The 24,000-nt window shown below is 41.5% G+C and overlaps 1 protein-coding gene across 2 annotated transcripts in view; it reads right to left on the bottom strand.

Annotated features, from left to right (window-relative positions):
* The window catches only part of chtf18 (CTF18, chromosome transmission fidelity factor 18 homolog (S. cerevisiae)), an 85,274-nt gene that overhangs the window by 8,476 nt on the left and 52,798 nt on the right, over positions 1 to 24,000 (bottom strand). Inside the window, exons 20-21 of one of the 2 annotated variants that reach the window (XM_042316462.1) lie at positions 19,509 to 19,625; positions 5,828 to 5,894 (exon numbers count right to left, since the gene is read on the bottom strand). In XM_042316462.1, coding sequence (XP_042172396.1) covers positions 5,828 to 5,894; positions 19,509 to 19,625 — 184 coding nt within the window. Of the gene's footprint in view, positions 1 to 5,827; positions 5,895 to 19,508; positions 19,629 to 24,000 lie in introns of both variants that reach the window. The other variant, XM_042316461.1, reaches the window with a different exon arrangement.

Here is a 24,000-nt window from a genome sequence, read left to right as displayed (position 1 = left end):
GGGAATAATGGGAATAATAATGATAGGCAGAGGGTAGTATAATGGTATGGGAATAATGGGAATAATAATGATAGGCAGAGGGTAGTATAATGGTATGGGAATAATGGGAATAATAATGATAGGCAGAGGGTAGTATAATGGTATGGGAATAATGGGAATAATAATGATAGGCAGAGGGTAGTATAATGGTATGGGAATAATGGGAATAATAATGATAGGCAGAGGGTAGTATAATGGTATGGGAATAATGGGAATAATAATGATAGGCAGATAATAATGATAGGATAGGCAGAGGGTAGTATAATGGTATGGGAATAATGGGAATAATAATGATAGGCAGAGGGTAGTATAATGGTATGGGAATAATGGGAATAATAATGATAGGCAGAGGGTAGTATAATGGTATGGGAATAATGGGAATAATAATGATAGGCAGAGGGTAGTATAATGGTATGGGAATAATGGGAATAATAATGATAGGCAGAGGGTAGTATAATGGTATGGGAATAATGGGAATAATAATGATAGGCAGAGGGTAGTATAATGGTATGGGAATAATGGGAATAATAATGATAGGCAGAGGGTAGTATAATGGTATGGGAATAATGGGAATAATAATGATAGGCAGAGGGTAGTATAATGGTATGGGAATAATAATAATAATGATAGGCAGAGGGTAGTATAATGGTATGGGAATAATGGGAATAATAATGATAGGCAGAGGGTAGTATAATGGTATGGGAATAATGGGAATAATAATGATAGGCAGAGGGTAGTATAATGGTATGGGAATAATGGGAATAATAATGATAGGCAGAGGGTAGTATAATGGTATGGGAATAATGGGAATAATAATGATAGGCAGAGGGTAGTATAAATGGTATGGGAATAATGGGAATAATAATGATAGGCAGAGGGTAGTATAATGGTATGGGAATAATGGGAATAATAATGATAGGCAGAGGGTAGTATAATGGTATGGGAATAATGGGAATAATAATGATAGGCAGAGGGTAGTATAATGGTATGGGAATAATGGGAATAATAATGATAGGCAGAGGGTAGTATAATGGTATGGGAATAATGGGAATAATAATGATAGGCAGAGGGTAGTATAATGGTATGGGAATAATGGGAATAATAATGATAGGCAGAGGGTAGTATAATGGTATGGGAATAATGGGAATAATAATGATAGGCAGAGGGTAGTATAATGGTATGGGAATAATGGGAATAATAATGATAGGCAGAGGGTAGTATAATGGTATGGGAATAATGGGAATAATAATGATAGGCAGAGGGTAGTATAATGGTATGGGAATAATGGGAATAATAATGATAGGCAGAGGGTAGTATAATGGTATGGGAATAATGGGAATAATAATGATAGGCAGAGGGTAGTATAATGGTATGGGAATAATGGGAATAATAATGATAGGCAGAGGGTAGTATAATGGTATGGGAATAATGGGAATAATAATGATAGGCAGAGGGTAGTATAATGGTATGGGAATAATGGGAATAATAATGATAGGCAGAGGGTAGTATAATGGTATGGGAATAATGGGAATAATAATGATAGGCAGAGGGTAGTATAATGGTATGGGAATAATGGGAATAATAATGATAGGCAGAGGGTAGTATAATGGTATGGGAATAATGGGAATAATAATGATAGGCAGAGGGTAGTATAATGGTATGGGAATAATGGGAATAATAATGATAGGCAGAGGGTAGTATAATGGTATGGGAATAATGGGAATAATAATGATAGGCAGAGGGTAGTATAATGGTATGGGAATAATGGGAATAATAATGATAGGCAGAGGGTAGTATAATGGTATGGGAATAATGGGAATAATAATGATAGGCAGAGGGAATAATGGGAATATAATGATGGTATAATGTATGGGAATAATGGGAATAATAATGATAGGCAGAGGGTAGTATAATGGTATGGGAATAATGGGAATAATAATGATAGGCAGAGGGTAGTATAATGGTATGGGAATAATGGGAATAATAATGATAGGCAGAGGGTAGTATAATGGTATGGGAATAATGGGAATAATAATGATAGGCAGAGGGTAGTATAATGGTATGGGAATAATGGGAATAATAATGATAGGCAGAGGGTAGTATAATGGTATGGGAATAATGGGAATAATAATGATAGGCAGAGGGTAGTATAATGGTATGGGAATAATGGGAATAATAATGATAGGCAGAGGGTAGTATAATGGTATGGGAATAATGGGAATAATAATGATAGGCAGAGGGTAGTATAATGGTATGGGAATAATGGGAATAATAATGATAGGCAGAGGGTAGTATAATGGTATGGGAATAATGGGAATAATAATGATAGGCAGAGGGTAGTATAATGGTATGGGAATAATGGGAATAATAATGCATTTTATTTTGTAAAGTGGTTTCTTGCTGCTACTGACAGACCTTTAACCCCTGACCCTAACTAACACAGTGACATATCAGTTAGATATTAACCCTGACCTTTAACCCCTAACACAGTGACATATCAGTTAGATATTAATCCTGACCTTTAACCCTCAGGTCTGGAGAGAGACAGAGATACACATTAACCCTGACCTTTAACCCTCAGGTCTGGAGAGAGACAGAGATACACATTAACCCTGACCTTTAACCCTCAGGTCTGGAGAGAGACAGAGATACACATTAACCCTGACCTTTAACCCTCAGGTCGGGAGAGAGACAGAAATACACATTAACCCTGACCTTTAACCCTCAGGTCGGGAGAGAGACAGAAATACACATTAACCCTGACCTTTAACCCTCAGGTCTGGAGAGAGACAGAGATACACATTAACCCTGACCTTTAACCCTCAGGTCTGGAGAGAGACAGAAATACACATTAACCCTGACCTTTAACCCTCAGGTCTGGAGAGAGACAGAGATACACATTAACCCTGACCTTTAACCCTCAGGTCTGGAGAGAGACAGAAATACACATTAACCCTGACCTTTAACCCTCAGGTCTGGAGAGAGACAGAGATACACATTAACCCTGACCTTTAACCCTCAGGTCTGGAGAGAGACAGAAATACACATTAACCCTGACCTTTAACCCTATGGTAAAGTGGTTCTCACATCGAACAACATGTTCAGTCCCCTCCTTGTCTGAAGGACAAGTGGATAAACAGGTTCATGTGAAGCCCTGTATGTTTTTCTTCATAAGTCTCAGGGAACGTAGATCTACATTGAACACCGCACATTGGCTGCTACTGTAGGCTGAATGATGTAACAGCTATTTCCGTGTTAAAATATGGGATGCATTTTCTCCATTGTTTTTGATGGTAGGCTACTCTGGTAGAGCTACATTATGATCACCTAGCCTACTTGACCACTGTTAAAACTGTAACTTAGTGGGTACAGCCTCAGTGTTCACAGTAAAACTGTAACTTAAAGCAGGTACAGCCTCAGTGTTCACAGTAAAACTGTAACTGAAAGTGGGTACAGCCTCAGTGTTCACAGTAAAACTGTAACTTAAAGCAGGTACAGCCTCAGTGTTCACAGTAAAACTGTAACTTAAAGCAGGTACAGCCTCAGTGTTCACAGTAAAACTGTAACTTAAAGCAGGTACAGCCTCAGTGTTCACAGTAAAACTGTAACTTAAAGCAGGTACAGCCTCAGTGTTCACAGTAAAACTGTAACTGAAAGTGGGTACAGCCTCAGTGTTCACAGTAAACTCACGCTGGAAGTTGAACAGAATTTTCACAACGTCAAGTTTGCTCTCAATAGACCTGAAATGCTCACTGCCGAGAAAATGTTTGAGGGAACATTGAACACAGTGTAGTTACCTGAATCAGAGATGCTACGTTAGATGTAATGTTACCTGAATCAGAGATGCTACGTTAGATGTAATGTTACCTGTAGTAGAGATGCTACGTTAGATGTAATGTTACCTGAATCAGAGATGCTACGTTAGATGTAATGTTACCTGAGTCAGAGATGCTACGTTAGATGTAATGTTACCTGAGTCAGAGATGCTACGTTAGTTGTAATGTTACCTGTAGTAGAGATGCTACGTTAGTTGTAATGTTACCTGAGTCAGAGATGGTACGTTAGATGTAATGTTACCTGAGTCAGAGATGCTACGTTAGATGTAATGTTACCTGAGTCAGAGATGCTACGTTAGTTGTAATGTTACCTGTAGTAGAGATGCTACGTTAGATGTAATGTTACCTGAATCAGAGATGCTACGTTAGTTGTAATGTTACCTGAGTCAGAGATGCTACGTTAGTTGTAATGTTACCTGTAGTAGAGATGCTACGTTAGTTGTAATGTTACCTGAATCAGAGATGCTACGTTAGTTGTAATGTTACCTGAGTCAGAGATGCTACGTTAGTTGTAATGTTACCTGAATCAGAGATGCTACGTTAGATGTAATGTTACCTGAGTCAGAGATGCTACGTTAGTTATAATGTTACCTGAATCAGAGATGCTACGAAAGATGTAATGTTACCTGTAGTAGAGATGCTACGTTAGATGTAATGTTACCTGAGTCAGAGATGCTATGTTAGATGTAATGTTACCTGAATCAGAGATGCTACGTTAGATGTAATGTTACCTGAGTCAGAGATGCTACATTAGTTGTAATGTTACCTGTAGTAGAGATGCTACGTTAGATGTAATGTTACCTGAGTCAGAGATGCTACGTTAGTTGTAATGCTACCTGAATCAGAGATGCTACGTTAGATGTAATGTTACCTGAATCAGAGATGCTACGTTAGATGTAATGTTACCTGAGTCAGAGATGCTACGTTAGATGTAATGTTACCTGAGTCAGAGATGCTACGTTAGATGTAATGTTACCTGAGTCAGAGATGCTACGTTAGTTGTAATGTTACCTGTAGTAGAGATGCTACGTTAGATGTAATGTTACCTGAATCAGAGATGCTACGTTAGATGTAATGTTACCTGAGTCAGAGATGCTACGTTAGATGTAATGTTACCTGAGTCAGAGATGCTACGTTAGTTGTAATGTTACCTGTAGTGGAGATGCTACGTTAGATGTAATGTTACCTGAGTCAGAGATCCTACTTTAGTTGTAATGTTACCTGTAGTAGAGATGCTACGTTAGTTGTAATGTTACCTGTAGTAGAGATGCTACATTAGTTGTAATGTTACCTGTAGTAGAGATGCTACGTTAGTTGTAATGTAACCTGTAGTAGAGATGCTACGTTAGTTGTAATGTTACCTGTAGTAGAGATGCTACGTTAGATGTAATGATACCTGTAGTGGAGATGCTACGTTAGATGTAATGTTACCTGAGTCAGAGATGCTACGTTAGTTGTAATGTTACCTGTAGTAGAGATGCTACGTTAGTTGTAATGTTACCTGTGTCAGAGATGCTACGTTAGATGTAATGTTACCTGTAGTAGAGATGCTACGTTAGATGTAATGATACCTGAATCAGAGATGCTACGTTAGTTGTAATGTTACCTGTGTCAGAGATCCTACGTTAGTTGTAATGTTACCTGTAGTAGAGATGCTACTTTAGTTGTAATGTTACCTGTAGTAGAGATGCTACGTTAGTTGTAATGTTACCTGTGTCAGAGATGCTACGTTAGTTGTAATGTTACCTGTGTCAGAGATGCTACGTTAGTTGTAATGTTACCTGAATCAGAGATGCTACGTTAGTTGTAATGTTACCTGTAGTAGAGATGCTACGTTAGTTGTAATGTTACCTGTGTCAGAGATGCTACGTTAGTTGTAATGTTACCTGAATCAGAGATGCTACGTTAGATGTAATGTTACCTGTACATTCTTATGAACACACTGTAGTTACCTGTAGCGGAGACCACCTGTGGTTTCTCCTTGGGGGCGACGGCTCGGCCAAAGAAATCCACCTCCGGCTGCAACACAGACAATTAACCAGGTTTCAGAGTCTAAAACACACCATCTGTCATTAACCTGGTTTCAGTCTAATACACACCATCTGTCATTAACCTGGTTTCAGTCTAATACACACCATCTGTCATTAACCTGGTTTCAGTCTAATACACACCATCTGTCATTAACCTGGTTTCAGTCTAATACACACCATCTGTCATTAACCTGGTTTCAGTCTAATACACACCATCTGTCATTAACCTGGTTTCAGAGTCTAATACACACCATCTGTCATTAACCTGGTTTCAGAGTCTAATACACACCATCTGTCATTAACCTGGTTTCAGAGTCTAATACACACCATCTGTCATTAACCTGGTTTCAGTCTAATACACACCATCTGTCATTAACCTGGTTTCAGAGTCTAATACACACCATCTGTCATTAACCTGGTTTCAGAGTCTAATACACACCATCTGTCATTAACCTGGTTTCAGAGTCTAATACACACCATCTGTCATTAACCTGGTTTCAGTCTAATACACACCATCTGTCATTAACCTGGTTTCAGAGTCTAATACACACCATCTGTCATTAACCTGGTTTCAGTCTAATACACACCGTCTGTCATTAACCTGGTTTCAGAGTCTAATACACACCATCTGTCATTAACCTGGTTTCAGTCTAATACACACCATCTGTCATTAACCTGGTTTCAGAGTCTAATACACACCATCTGTCATTAACCTGGTTTCAGAGTCTAATACACACCATCTGTCATTAACCTGGTTTCAGTCTAATACACACCATCTGTCATTAACCTGGTTTCAGTCTAATACACACCATCTGTCATTAACCTGGTTTCAGAGTCTAATACACACCATCTGTCACTAACCTGGTTTCAGAGTCTAATACACACCATCAGTCAGTAACCTGGTTTCAGAGTCTAATACACACCATCTGTCATTAACCTGGTTTCAGTCTAATACACACCATCTGTCATTAACCTGGTTTCAGTCTAATACAAACCATATGTCATTAACCTGGTTTCAGGTTTCAGTCTAATACACACCATCTGTCATTAACCTGGTTTCAGTCTAATACACACCATCTGTCATTAACCTGGTTTCAGAGTCTAATACACACCATCTGTCATTAACCTGGTTTCAGAGTCTAATACACACCATCTGTCATTAACCTGGTTTCAGTCTAATACACACCATCTGTCATTAACCTGGTTTCAGTCTAATACACACCATCTGTCATTAACCTGGTTTCAGAGTCTAATACACACCATCTGTCATTAACCTGGTTTCAGAGTCTAATACACACCATCTGTCATTAACCTGGTTTCAGAGTCTAATACACACCATCTGTCATTAACCTGGTTTCAGTCTAATACACACCATCTGTCATTAACCTGGTTTCAGTCTAATACACACCATCTGTCATTAACCTGGTTTCAGTCTAATACACACCATCTGTCACTAACCTGGTTTCAGTCTAATACACACCATCTGTCACTAACCTGGTTTCAGTCTAATACACACCATCTGTCATTAACCTGGTTTCAGAGTCTAATACACACCATCTGTCATTAACCTGGTTTCAGTCTAATACACACCATCTGTCATTAACCTGGTTTCAGTCTAATACACACCATCTGTCATTAACCTGGTTTCAGTCTAATACACACCATCTGTCATTAACCTGGTTTCAGTCTAATACAAACCATATGTCATTAACCTGGTTTCAGTCTAATACACACCATCTGTCATTAACCTGGTTTCAGTCTAATACACACCATCTGTCATTAACCTGGTTTCAGAGTCTAATACACACCATCTGTCATTAACCTGGTTTCAGAGTCTAATACACACCATCTGTCATTAACCTGGTTTCAGTCTAATACACACCATCTGTCATTAACCTGGTTTCAGAGTCTAATACACACCATCTGTCATTAACCTGGTTTCAGAGTCTAATACACACCATCTGTCATTAACCTGGTTTCAGTCTAATACACACCATCTGTCATTAACCTGGTTTCAGTCTAATACACACCATCTGTCATTAACCTGGTTTCAGTCTAATACACACCATCTGTCATTAACCTGGTTTCAGTCTAATACACACCATCTGTCATTAACCTGGTTTCAGTCTAATACACACCATCTGTCATTAACCTGGTTTCAGTCTAATACACACCATCTGTCATTAACCTGGTTTCAGAGTCTAATACACACCATCTGTCATTAACCTGGTTTCAGTCTAATACACACCATCTGTCATTAACCTGGTTTCAGTCTAATACACACCATCTGTCATTAACCTGGTTTCAGAGTCTAATACACACCATCTGTCATTAACCTGGTTTCAGAGTCTAATACACACCATCTGTCATTAACCTGGTTTCAGTCTAATACACACCATCTGTCATTAACCTGGTTTCAGTCTAATACACACCATCTGTCATTAACCTGGTTTCAGAGTCTAATACACACCATCTGTCATTAACCTGGTTTCAGAGTCATTAACCTGGTTTCACACACCATCTGTCATTAACCTGGTTTCAGTCTAATACACACCATCTGTCATTAACCTGGTTTCAGTCTAATACACACCATCTGTCATTAACCTGGTTTCAGAGTCTAATACACACCATCTGCCATTAACCTGGTTTCAGAGTCTAATACACACCATCTGTCATTAACCTGGTTTCAGTCTAATACACACCATCTGTCATTAACCTGGTTTCAGTCTAATACACACCATCTGTCATTAACCTGGTTTCAGAGCTCCTGGGATCATCACTCTCTCCATGTTTCTCTCCTTCCCTCTCCCTCGTGATTCTCTCCTTCCTTGAGATTAGCTTTGTCCTCCTCCTCATAGATTTACAATATTAACACCACTACATTCTGTTAAATCCACGAGGAAGTGAAGCAGTGCATATTTCAGAAATATTTATTAAATCCTTATTTAATCTTTATGGATCTTTATTAATGAAGTGAGAAGTTAAAAACAAATAGATAAGAGCATTGGGGTGAAGATGGAGAGATACTGGAGAGAGAGAGATAGATAGATGGAGAGATACTGGAGAGAGAGATAGATAGATGGAGAGATACTGGAGAGAGAGAGATAGATAGATGGAGAGACTGGAGAGAGAGAGATAGATAGATGGAGATACTGGAGAGAGAGAGATAGATAGATGGAGAGATACTGGAGAGAGAGAGATAGATGGAGAGATACTGGAGAGAGAGAGATAGATAGATGGAGAGATACTGGAGAGAGAGAGATAGATAGATGGAGAGATACTGGAGAGAGAGAGAGAGATAGATGGAGAGATACTGGAGAGAGAGAGATAGATAGATGGAGAGATACTGGAGAGAGAGAGAGATAGATGGAGAGATACTGGAGAGAGATACTGGAGGGAGAGGCAGATAGATGGAGAGATACTGGAGAGAGAGACAGATAGATAGAGAGATACTGGAGGGAGAGAGAGAGATGGAGAGATAGATGGAGAGATATTGGGGAGAGAGAGACAGATAGATAGAGAGATACTGGAGAGAGAGAGAGAGAGATAGATGGAGAGATACTGGAGAGAGAGAGAGAGAGCAGCAGATAGATGGAGAGATACTGGGGAGAGAGAGATAGATAGAGAGATACTGGGGGAGAGAGAGAGATAGAGAGATACTGGAGGGAGAGAGAGAGAGGCAGAAAGATGGAGAGATACTGGAGAGAGAGACAGATAGATGGAGAGATACTGGGGAGAGAGACAGATAGATAGAGAGATACTGGAGGGAGAGAGATAGATAGATGGAGAGATACTGGAGAGAGAGAGAGAGATAGATGGAGAGATACTGGGGAGAGAGAGATATTCTGGAGTGTAATGTTTAGAATTTTTGACTTTATATATTCACTTTGTATGTTGTCTACCTCACTTGCTTTGGCAATGTTAACATACCCATGGCCCTTGAATTGAATTGAATTGAATTGAGATAGATAGATGGAGAGATACTGGAGAGAGAGAGAGAGAGGCAGAAAGATGGAGAGATTGGAGAGAGACAGATAGATGGAGAGATACTGGGGAGAGAGACAGATAGATAGAGAGATACTGGAGGGAGAGAGAGAGAGGCAGATAGATGGAGAGATATTGGGGAGAGAGAGACAGATAGATAGAGAGATACTGGGGAGAGAGACAGATAGATAGAGAGATACTGGAGGGAGAGAGAGAGAGGCAGATAGATGGAGAGATATTGGGGAGAGAGAGACAGATAGATAGAGAGATACTGGAGGGAGAGAGAGAGAGGCAGATAGATAGAGAGATACTGGAGAGAGAGAGGCAGAAAGATGGAGAGATATTGGAGAGAGAGAGAGATAGATAGATGGAAAGATATTGGAGAGAGAGAGAGGCAGAAAGATGGAGAGATATTGGAGAGAGAGAGAGAGGCAGATAGATGGAGAGATTGGAGAGAGAGAGAGAGGTAGATAGATGGAGAGATACTGGAGAGAGAGAGGCAGATAGATGGAGAGATACTGGAGAGAGAGAGATAGATATATGGAGAGATACTGGAGAGAGAGACAGAGAAAAACTGGAGAGAGAGAGGCAGATAGATGGAGAGATACTGGAGAGAGAGAGAGATAGATGGAGAGATACTGGAGAGAGAGAGATAGATAGATGGAGAGATACTGGAGAGAGAGAGATAGATAGATGGAGAGATACTGGAGAGAGAGAGATACTGGAGGGAGAGGCAGATAGATGGAGAGATACTGGAGAGAGAGACAGATAGATAGAGAGATACTGGAGGGAGAGAGAGAGAGGCAGATAGATGGAGAGATATTGGGGAGAGAGACAGATAGATAGAGAGATACTGGAGGGAGAGAGAGAGAGGCAGATAGATGGAGAGATTGGAGAGAGAGCGAGGTAGATAGATGGAGAGATACTGGAGAGAGAGAGGCAGATAGATGGAGAGATATTGGAGAGAGAGAGTGAGATAGATGGAGAGATACTGGAGAGAGAGAGATAGATAGATGGAGAGATACTGGAGAGAGAGAGAGAGATAGATGGAGAGATACTGGAGAGAGAGAGATAGATAGATGGAGAGATAGAGAGATGATGCTCAGCAGGCTCTGCTCACACTTACTGGCCTGAGGCTAAACCACGACCAACAACATTGGACACTCTATGGAACAAAAAGCCTTCACTATATTATCCTGGAATATCCAAGGCCTGAGGTCATCTGCCTTTAGCCTAAAGAGCAGAAACCCGGACTTCACCAAAGAAATCGGTAATACAGACATTGTCATCCTGCAAGAAACCTGGTATAGAGGAGATGGACCCACTGGTTGTCCTCTAGGTTACAGAGAGCTGGTAGTCCCATCCACCACACTACCAGGTGGGTGGTATAGAGGAGATGGACCCACTGGTTACCCTCTAGGTTACAGAGAGCTGGTAGTCCCATCCACCAAACTACCAGGTGTGAAACAGGGAAGGGACTCAGGGGGTATGCTAATTTGGTATAGAGCAGACCTAACTCACTCCATTAAATTAATCAAAACAGGAACATTCTACATTTGGCTAGAAATTCAAAAAGAAATTATCCTAACAGAGAAAAATGTCCTCCTGTGTGCTACCTATATCCCCCCACTAGAATCCCCATATTTTAATGAAGACAGCTTCTCCATCCTGGAGGGGGAAATCAATCATTTCCAGGCCCAGGGACATGTACTAGTCTGTGGTGACCTAAATGCCAGAACCGGACAAGAACCTGACACCCTCAGCACACAGGGGGACAAACACCTGCCTGGAGGTGACAGCATTCCCTCCCCCATATGCCCCCCTAGGCACAACTATGACAACATAACCAACAAAAACGGGTCACAACTCCTGCAGCTCTGTCGCACGCTGGGTATGTACATAGTCAACGGTAGGCTTCGAGGGGACTCCTATGGTAGGTACACCTATAGCTCATCTCTTGGCAGTAGTACTGTAGACTACTTTATCACTGACCTCAACCCAGAGTCTCTCAGAGCGTTCACAGTCAGCCCACTGACACCCCTATCAGACCACAGCAAAATCACAGTCTACTTAAACAGAGCAATACTCAATCATGAGGCATCAAAGCCAAAGGAACTGAGTAACATTAAGAAATGCTATAGATGGAAGGAATGCAGTTTGGATACCTACCAAAAAACAATTAGGCAACAACAAATTCAATCCCTCTTAGACAATTTCCTGGGTAAAACGTTCCACTGTAATAGTGAAGGTGTAAACTTGGCAGTAGAAAATCTTAACAGTATATTTGACCTCTCAGCTTCCCTATCAAATCTAAAAATCTCAAATAGAAAACCGAAGAAAATTAACAATAATGACAAATGGTTTGATGAAGAATGCAAAAATCTAAGAAAGAAATTGAGAAACCTGTCCAACCAAAAACATAGAGACCCGGAAAACCTGAGTCTACGCCTTCACTATGGTGAATCACTAAAACAATACAGAAATACACTACGGAAAAAGAAGGAACAGCATGTCAGAAATCAGCTCAATGCAATTGAAGAATCCATAGACTCTAACCACTTCTGGGAAAATTGGAAAACACTAAACAAACAACAACACGAAGAATTATCTATCCAAAATGGAGATGTATGGGTAAACCACTTCTCCAATCTTTTTGGCTCTATAACAAAGAATAAAGAGCAAAAACATATACATGATCAAACACAGATCTTAGAATCAACTATTAAAGACTACCAGAACCCACTGGATTCTCCAATTACATTGAAAGAGTTACAGGACAAAATAAAAACCCTCCAACCCAAAAAGGCCTGTGGTGTTGATGGTATCCTAAATGAAATGATCAAATATACAGACAACAAATTCCAATTGGCTATACTAAAACTCTTTAACATCATACTTAGCTCTGGCATCTTCCCCAATATTTGGAACCAAGGACTGATCACCCCAATCCACAAAAGTGGAGACAAATTTGACCCCAATAACTACCGTGGAATATGTGTCAACAGTAACCTTGGGAAAATCCTCTGCATTATTATTAACAGCAGACTCGTACATTTCCTCAATGAAAACAATGTACTGAGCAAATGTCAAATTGGCTTTTTACCAAATTACCGTACAACAGACCATGTATTCACCCTGCACACCCTAATTGACAATCAAACAAACCAAAACAAAGGCAAAGTCTTCTCATGCTTTGTTGATTTCAAAAAAGCCTTCAACTCAATCTGGCATGAGGGTCTGCTATACAAACTGATGGAAAGTGGTGTTGGGGGTAAAACATACGACATTATAAAATCCATGTACACAAACAACAAGTGTGCGGTTAAAATTGGCAAAAAACACACACATTTCTTCACACAGGGTCGTGGGGTTAGACAGGGATGCAGCTTAAGCCCCACCCTCTTCAACATATATATCAACGAATTGGCGAGGGCACTAGAAAAGTCTGCAGCACCCGGCCTCCCCTGCTAGAATCCGAAGTCAAATGTCTGCTGTTTGCTGATGATCTGGTGCTTCTGTCACCAACCAAGGAGGGCCTACAGCAGCACCTAGATCTTATGCACAGACTCTGTCAGACCTGGGCCCTGACAGTAAATCTCAGTAAGACCAAAATAATGGTGTTCCAAAAAAGGTCCAGTCACCAGGACCACAAATACAAATTCCATCTAGACACTGTTGCCCTAGAGCACACAAAAAACTATACATACCTTGGCCTAAACATCAGCACCACAGGTAACTTCCACAAAGCTGTGAACGATCTGAGAGACAAGGCAAGAAGGGCATTTTATGCCATCAAAAGAAACATAAATTTCAACATACCAATTAGGATCTGGCTAAAAATACTTGAATCAGTCATAGAGCCCATTGCCCTTTATGGTTGTGAGGTCTGGGGTCCGCTCACCAACCAAGACTTCACAAAATGGGACAAACACCAAATTGAGACTCTGCACGCAGAATTCTGCAAAAATATCCTCCGTGTACAACGTAGAACACCAAATAATGCATGCAGAGCAGAATTAGGCCGATACCCACTAATTATCAAAATCCAGAAAAGAGCTGTTAAATTCTACAACCACCTAAAAGGAAGCGATTCACAAACCTTCCATAACAAAGCCATCACCTACAGAGAGATGAACCTGGAGAAGAGTCCCCTAAGCAAGCTGGTCCTGGGGCTCTGTTCACAAACACAAACACACACTACAGAGCCCCAGGACAGCAGCACAATTAGACCCAACCAAATCATGAGAAAACAAAAAGATAACTACTTAACACATTGGAAAGAATTAACAAAAAAACAGAGCAAACTAGAATGCTATTTGGCCCTACACAGAGAGTACACAGTGGCAGAATACCTGACCACTGTGACTGACCCAAAATTAAGGAAAGCCTTGACTATGTACAGACTCAGTGAGCATAGCCTTGCTATTGAGAAAGGCCGCCGTAGGCAGACATGGCTCTCAAGAGAAGACAGGCTATGTGCTCACTGCCCACAAAATGAGGTGGAAACTGAGCTGCACTTCCTAACCTCCTGCCCAATGTATGACCATATTAGAGAGACATATTTCCCTCAGATTACACAGATCCACAAAGAATTCGAAAACAAATCCAATTTTGAAAAACTCCCATATCTACTGGGTGAAATTCCACAGTGTGCCATCACAGCAGCAAGATTTGTGACCTGTTGCCACGAGAAAAGGGCAACCAGTGAAGAACAAACACCATTGTAAATACAACCCATATTTATGCTTATTTATTTTATCTTGTGTCCTTTAGCCATTTGTACATTGTTAGAACACTGTATATATATATAATATGACATTTGTAATGTCTTTACTGTTTTGAAACTTCTGTATGTGTAATGTTTACTGTTAATTTTTGTTGTTTTTCACTTTATATATTCACTTTGTATGTTGTCTACCTCACTTGCTTTGGCAATGTTAACACATGTTTCCCATGCCAATAAAGCCCTTGAATTGAATTGAATTGAATTGAGATACTGGAGAGAGAGACAGAGAAAAACTGGAGAGAGAGAGGCAGATAGATGGAGAGAGAGGCAGATAGATGGAGAGATACTGGAGAGAGAGACAGATAGATGGAGAGATACTGGGGAGAGAGAGAGAGATAGATGGAGAGATACTGGAGAGAGAGAGATAGATAGATGGAGAGACTGGAGAGAGAGACAGAGAAAAACTGGAGAGAGAGAGGCAGATAGATGGAGAAAAACTGGAGAGAGAGAAAGAGGTACAGAGAGACAATTACGTACACCAAATATTGTCTGACTGACTAGCTGACTGTCCAAGTGAGTGACTGACTGACTGTCTGAGTGACTGACTGACTGTCTGAGTGACTGACTGACTGTCTGAGTGATTGACTGATTATATAACTGGCTGAATATCTGGCTGTCTGGCTGACTCTCAGAGTGAGTGACTGTCTGAGTGAGTGACTGTCTGAGTATCTGGCTGTCTGGCTGACTCTCTGACTGAGTGACGGACTGACTGACTGTCTGAGTGACTGACTATCTGAGTGACTGAGTGAGTCAGTGAGTGTCTGAGTGTCTGAGTGAGTGACTGTCTGACTGTGTGACTGACTGACTGACTGACTGTCTGACTGTGGGTGACTGTCTGAGTGGGTGACTGTCTGAGTGGGTGACTGTCTGAGTGGGTGACTGTCTGAGTGGGTGACTGTCTGAGTGGGTGACTGTCTGAGTGGGTGACTGTCTGAGTGGGTGACTGTCTGAGTGGGTGACTGTCTGAGTGGGTGACTGTCTGAGTGGGTGACTGTCTGAGTGGGTGACTGTCTGAGTGGGTGACTGTCTGAGTGGGTGACTGTCTGAGTGGGTGACTGTCTGAGTGGGTGACTGTCTGAGTGGGTGACTGTGAGTGAGTGACTGTCTGAGTGAGTGACTGTCTGAGTGACTGACTGTGTGAGGGTCTGAGTGAGTGAGTGTCTGAGTGAGTGACTGTCTGAGTGACTGTCTGAGTGAGTGACTGTCTGACTGAGTGACTGTCTGACTGAGTGACTGTCTGACTGAGTGACTGTCTGACTGAGTGACTGTCTGAGTGAGTGACTGTCTGAGTGAGTGACTGTCTGAGTGAGTGAATGTCTGACTGACTGACTATCTGAGTGAGTGTCTGTCTAACTATCTGACTGAGTGACTGTCTGAGTGAGTGAGGGAATGTCTGACTGACTGACTATCTGAGTGAGTGACTGAGTAACTGACTATCTGAGTGGGTGACTGTCTGAGTGAGTGACTGTCTGAGTGAGTGACTGAGTGAAGGTCTGAGTGAGTGAGTGAGTGAGTGACTGTCTGAGTGAGTGAGTGTCTGAGTGAGTAAATGTCTGAGTGAGTGACTGTCTGAGTGAGTGACTGTCTGAGTGAGTGAATGTCTGAGTGTGAGTGAATGTCTGACTGACTGCCAGTCTGAGTGACTGACTGACTGACTGAGTGACTGTCTGAGTGAGTGTCTGTCTAACTATCTGACTGAGTGACTATCTGAGTGACTGACTGTCTGAGTGGGTGACTGTCTGAGTGGGTGACTGTCTGAGTGGGTGACTGTCTGAGTGAGTGACTGACTATCTGAGTGAGTGACTGTCTGAGTGAGTGACTGTCTGAGTGAGTGACTGTCTGAGTGAGTGACTGTCTGAGTGAGTGACTGTGAGTGAGTGACTGTGAGTGAGTGACTGTGAGTGAGTGACTGTGAGCGAGTGACTGTGAGTGAGTGACTGTGAGTGAGTGACTGTGAGTGAGTGACTGTGAATGAGTGACTGTGAGCGAGTGACTGTGAGCGAGTGACTGTCTGAGTGAGTGACTGTGAGTGAGTGACTGAGTGAGTGACTGTCTGAGTGAGTGACTGTCTGAGTGAGTGACTGTCTGAGTGAGTGACTGTCTGAGTGAGTGACTGTCTGAGTGAGTGACTGTCTGAGTGAGTGACTGTCTGAGTGAGTGACTGTCTGAGTGAGTGACTGTCTGAGTGAGTGACTGTCTGAGTGATATGCTATACTCACAAAGTGCCTGATAGTAGGAGGGCTGATCTAGGATCCACCCCTTTCCATATAATCAGAGTAGGAGTGCTGAAAGGCTGGTCACATAAAGAGACCCGAGACTCCAATTTGCATAACGACCTAACAGACCTACAGGATGATGCAGTCTCTATTGCACTCCACACTGCGCTTTCCCTCCTGGACAAAAGGAATGCCTACGTGAGAATGCTGTTCATTGACTATAGATCAGCGTTCAACACCATAGTGTCCTCAAAGCTCATCACTAAGCTAAGGACCCTGGGACAAAACACCTCCATCTGCAACTGGATCCTGGACTTCCTGACGGCCCGCCCCCAGCTGGTAAGGGTAGGTAACAACACATCCGCCACGCTGATCCTCAACTCAGGGCCCCTCAGGGGTGAGTGCTCAGTCCCCTCCTGTACTCCCTGTTCACTCATGACTGCATGGCCAGGCACAACTCCAACACCATCATTAAGTTTGCTGATGACACAACAGTGGTAGGCCTGATCACCGACGACGACGAGACAGCCTATAGGGAGCAGGTCAGGGACCTGGCCGTGTGGTGCCAGAAAAACAACCTCTCCCTCAACGTAACCAAGACCAAGGAGAAGATTGTGGACTACAGGAAAAAGAGGACCGAGCACGTCCCCATTCTCATCGGCGGGGCTGTAGTGGAGCAGGTTGACAGCTTCAAGTTCCTTGGTGTCCACATCACCAACAAACTAACATGGTCCAAGCATACCAAGACAGTCACGAAGAGGGCACGACTACGCCTATTCCCCATCAGGAGACAGAAAAGTTTTGGAATGGGTCCTCAAAAGGTTTTACAGCTGCACCATCGAGAGCATCCTGACTGGTTGCATCACTGCCTGGTATGGCAACTGCTCGGCCTCCGACCGCAAGGCACTACAGAGGGTAGTGTGTACGGCCCAGTACATCACTGGGGCCAAGCTTCCTGCCATCCAGGACCTCTATACCTGGCGGTGTCAGAGGAAGGAACTAAAAATTGTCAAAGACTCCAGCCACCCTAGTGATAGACTGTTCTCTCTGTTACCGCACGGCAGGCGGTACAAGAGTGCCAAGTCTAGGTCCAAAAGGCTTCTCAACAGCTTCTACCCCCAAGCCATAAGCCTCCTGAACAGGTAACCAAATGGCTACCCAGACTATTTGCATCGCCCCCTCCTCCACACCGCTGCTACTCTCTGTTGTTATCATCTATGCATAGTCACTTTAATAACTCTACCTATATGTACATATTACCTCAACCAACCAGTGCCCCTGCACACATTGACTCTGTACTGGTACCCCCCCTGTATATAGTCTCCCTATTGTTATTTTACTGCTGCTCTTTAATTACTTGTTACTTTAATTTCTTATTCTCATCCGTATTTTTTGAAACTGCATTGTTGATTAGGGCTGTAAGTCAGCATTTCACTGAACAGGTTGGGTGGGGTCTGCACACCGGTTGCATTCGGGACATGTGACTAATACAATTAGATTTGATCTAGGATCAGCTCCTCCCTGTCCGTATAATCAGAGGAGTGTTGATCTAGGATCAGCTCCTCCCTGTCCATATAATCAGAGGAGGAGTGTTGATGTAGGATCAGGTCCTCCCTGTCCATATAATCAGAGGAGGAGTGTTGATCTAGGATCAGGTCCATATAATCAGAGGAGGAGTGTTGATCTAGGATCAGGTCCATATAATCAGAGGAGTGTTGATCTAGGATCAGGTCCATATAATCAGAGGAGGAGTGTTGATCTAGGATCAGGTCCATGTAATCAGAGGAGGAGTGTTGATCTAGGATCTCCATATAATCAGAGGAGTGTCCAGAGGAGGAGTGTTGATCTAGGATCAGGTCCATATAATCAGAGGAGTGTTGATCTAGGATCAGGTCCGTATAATCAGAGGAGGAGTGTTGATCTAGGATCAGGTCCATATAATCAGAGGAGTGTTGATCTAGGATCAGGTCCATGTAATCAGAGGAGGAGTGTTGATCTAGGATCAGGTCCATGTAATCAGAGGAGTGTTGATCTAGGATCAGGTCCATGTAATCAGAGGAGTGTTGATCTAGGATCAAATACTAGTAATCCTCTTTTCAAATAGAGGTGTGTGAATACTGGTAATCCTCTTTTCAAATAAAGGTGTGTGAATACTGTGGGTGTGAATACTGGTAAACCTTTTATCAAATAGAGGTGTGTGAATACTGGTAATCCTCTTTTCAAATAAAGGTGTGTGAATACTGTGGGTGTGAATACTGGTAAACCTTTTATCAAATAGAGGTGTGTGAATACTGGTAATCCTCTTTTCAAATAAAGGTGTGTGAATACTGTGTGTGTGAATACTGGTAAACCTTTTATCAAATAGAGGTGTGTGAATACTGGTAATCCTCTTTTCAAATAAAGGTGTGTGAATACTGTGGGTGTGAATACTGGTAAACCTTTTATCAAATAGAGGTGTGTGAATACTGGTAATCCTCTTTTCAAATAAAGGTGTGTGAATACTGTGTGTGTGAATACTGGTAAACCTTTTTTCAAATAAAGGTGTGTGAATACTGTGTGTGTGAATACTGGTAAACCTTTTATCAAATAAAGGTGTGTGAATACTGTGGGTTCTCACCCTGATCTCGACTACAGTGTTTCTCAGGATGTTCTCCAGCCTCTGTTGGTGGTTCCTGACGGACGATGTCACAGATGATGTCACTGCCTTAGGCTGCTTTTCCTTCTCGTCCTCCTGCTTCTGAAACACACACACACACACACACACACACACACACACACACACACACACACACACACACACACACACACACACACACACACTTTAAAGACATGATTAGAATACACATTACATCACAAATCCATTCTATAATCTAACACTGGTACCCTACACACCATGATCCATTCTATAATCTAACACTGGTACCCTACACACCATGATCCATTCTATAATCTAACACTGGTACCCTACACACCATGATCCATTCTATAATCTAACACTGGTACCCTACACACCATGATCCATTCTATAATCTAACACTGGAACCCTACACACCATGATCCATTCTATAATCTAACACTGGTACCCTACACACCATGATCCATTCTATAATCTAACACTGGTACCATTCTACACTGGTACCCTACACACCATGATCCATTCTATAATCTAACATGATCCATTCTATAATCTAACACTGGTACCCTACACACCATGATCCATTCTATAATCTAACACTGGTGACCATTCTATAATCAACACTGGTACCCTACACACCATGATCCATTCTATAATCTAACACTGGTACCCTACACACCATGATCCATTCTATAATCTAACACTGGTACCCTACACACCATGATCCATTCTATAATCTAACACTGGTACCCTACACACCATGATCCATTCTATAATCTAACCCATTCTATAATCTAACACTGGTACCTACACACCATGATCCATTCTATAATCTAACACTGGTACCCTACACACCATGATCCATTCTATAATCTAACACTGGTACCCTACACACCATGATCCATTCTATAATCTAACACTGGTATCCATTCCATTCTATAATCTAACACTGGATCCATTCTACCCTACACACCATGATCCATTCTATAATCTAACACTGGTACCCTACACACCATGATCCATTCTATAATCTAACACTGGTACCCTACACACCATGATCCATTCTATAATCTAACACTGGTACCCTACACACCATGATCCATTCTATAATCTAACACTGGTACCCTACACACCATGATCCATTCTATAATCTAACACTGGTACACACCATGATCCATTCTATAATCTAACACTGGTACCCTACACACCATGATCCATTCTATAATCTAACACTGGAACACACCATGATCCATTCTATAATCCACTGGTATGATCCATTCTATAATCTAACACTGGTACCCTACACACCATGATCCATTCTATAATCTAACACTGGTCCATTCTATAATCTAACACTGGTACCCTACACACCATGATCCATTCTATAATCTAACACTGGTACACACCATGATCCATTCTATAATCTAACACTGGTACCCTACACACCATGATCCATTCTATAATCTAACACTGGTACCCTACACACCATGATCCATTCTATAATCTAACACTGGTACCCTACACACCATGATCCATTCTATAATCTAACACTGGTACCCTACACACCATGATCCATTCTATAATCTAACACTGGTACCCTACACACCATGATCCATTCTATAATCTAACACTGGTACCCTACACACCATGATCCATTCTATAATCTAACACTGGTACCCTACACACCATGATCCATTCTATAATCTAACACTGGTACCCTACACACCATGATCCATTCTATAATCTAACACTGGTATCCATTCTATAATCACACTGGTACATGATCCATTCTATAATCTAACACTGGTACCCTACACACCATGATCCATTCTATAATCAACACTGGTACATGATCCATTCTATAATCTAACACTGGTACCCTACACACCATGATCCATTCTATAATCTAACACTGGTATCACATGATCCATTCTATAATCTAACACTGGTACCCTACACACCATGATCCATTCTATAATCTAACACTGGTACCCTACACACCATGATCCATTCTATAATCTAACACTGGTACCCTACACACCATGATCCATTCTATAATCTAACACTGGTACCCTGATCCATTCTATAATCCATGATCCATTCTATAATCTAACACTGGTACATTCTATAATCTAACACTGGTACCCTACACACCATGATCCATTCTATAATCTAACACTGGTACCCTATGATCCATTCTATAATCTAACACTGGTACCCTACACACCATGATCCATTCTATAATCTACACACCATGATCCATTCTATAATCTAACACTGGTACCCTACACACCATGATCCATTCTATAATCTAACACTGGTACCCTACACACCCATGATCCATTCTATAATCTAACACTGGTACCCTACACACCATGATCCATTCTATAATCTAACACTGGTACCCTACACACCATGATCCATTCTATAATCTAACACTGGTACCCTACACACCATGATCCATTCTATAATCTAACACTGGTACCCTACACACCATGATCCATTCTATAATCTAACACTGGTACCCTACACACCATGATCCATTCTATAATCTAACACTGGTACCCTACACACCATGATCCATTCTATAATCTAACACTGGTACCCTACACACCATGATCCATTCTATAATCTAACACTGGTACCCTACACACCATGATCCATTCTATAATCTAACACTGGTACCCTACACACCATGATCCATTCTATAATCTAACACTGGTACCCTACACACCATGATCCATTCTATAATCTAACACTGGTACCCTACACACCATGATCCATTCTATAATCTAACACTGGTACCCTACACACCATGATCCATTCTATAATCTAACACTGGTACCCTACACACCATGATCCATTCTATAATCTAACACTGGTACCCTACACACCATGATCCATTCTATAATCTAACACTGGTACCCTACACACCATGATCCATTCTATAATCTAACACTGGTACCCTACACACCATGATCCATTCTATAATCTAACACTGGTACCCTACACACCATAATCTAACACTGGTATCCATTCCATTCTATAATCTAACACTGGTACCCTATAATCACACCATGATCCATTCTATAATCTAACACTGGTACCCTACACACCATGATCCATTCTATAATCTAACACTGGTACCCTACACACCATGATCCATTCTATAATCTAACACTGGTGATCCATTCTATAATCTAACACTGGTACCCTACACACCATGATCCATTCTATAATCTAACACTGGTACCCTACACACCATGATCCATTCTATAATCTAACACTGGTACCCTACACACCATGATCCATTCTATAATCTAACACTGGTACCCTACACACCATGATCCATTCTATAATCTAACACTGGTACCCTACACACCATGATCCATTCTATAATCTAACACTGGTACCCTACACACCATGATCCATTCTATAATCTAACACTGGTACCCTACACACCATGATCCATTCTATAATCTAACACTGGTACCCTACACACCATGATCCATTCTATAATCTAACACTGGTACCCTATCCATTCTATAATCTAACACTGATGATCCATTCTATAATCTAACACTGGTACCCTACACACCATGATCCATTCTATAATCTAACACTGGTACCCTACACACCATGATCCATTCTATAATCTAACACTGGTCCATTCTATAATCCTGGTACACACCATGATCCATTCTATAATCTAACACTGGTACCCTACACACCATGATCCATTCTATAATCTAACACTGGTACCCTGACACACACCATGATCCATTCTATAATCTAACACTGGTACCCTACACACCATGATCCATTCTATAATCTAACACTGGTACCCTACACACCATGATCCATTCTATAATCTAACACTGGTACCCTACACACCATGATCCATTCTATAATCTAACACTGGTACCCTACACACCATGATCCATTCTATAATCTAACACTGGTACCCTACACACCATGATCCATTCTATAATCTAACACTGGTACCATTCTATAATCACACCATGATCCATTCTATAATCTAACACTGGTACCCTACACACCATGATCCATTCTATAATCTAACACTGGTACCCTACACACCATGATCCATTCTATAATCTAACACTGGTACCCTACACACCATGATCCATTCTATAATCTAACACTGGTACCCTACACACCATGATCCATTCTATAATCTAACACTGGTACCCTACACACCATGATCCATTCTATAATCTAACACTGGTACCCTACACACCATGATCCATTCTATAATCTAACACTGGTACCCTACACACCATGATCCATTCTATAATCTAACACTGGTACCCTACACACCATGATCCATTCTATAATCTAACACTGGTACCCTACACACCATGATCCATTCTATAATCTAACACTGGAACACACCATGATCCATTCTATAATCTAACACTGGAACCCTACACACCATGATCCATTCTATAAT

The sequence above is a fragment of the Oncorhynchus tshawytscha genome, unplaced genomic scaffold, assembly GCF_018296145.1.
Source record: "Oncorhynchus tshawytscha isolate Ot180627B unplaced genomic scaffold, Otsh_v2.0 Un_contig_1312_pilon_pilon, whole genome shotgun sequence".
Classification (NCBI taxonomy): Eukaryota; Metazoa; Chordata; class Actinopteri; order Salmoniformes; family Salmonidae; genus Oncorhynchus; species Oncorhynchus tshawytscha.
This window is presented reverse-complemented; position numbering and strand designations above follow the sequence as displayed.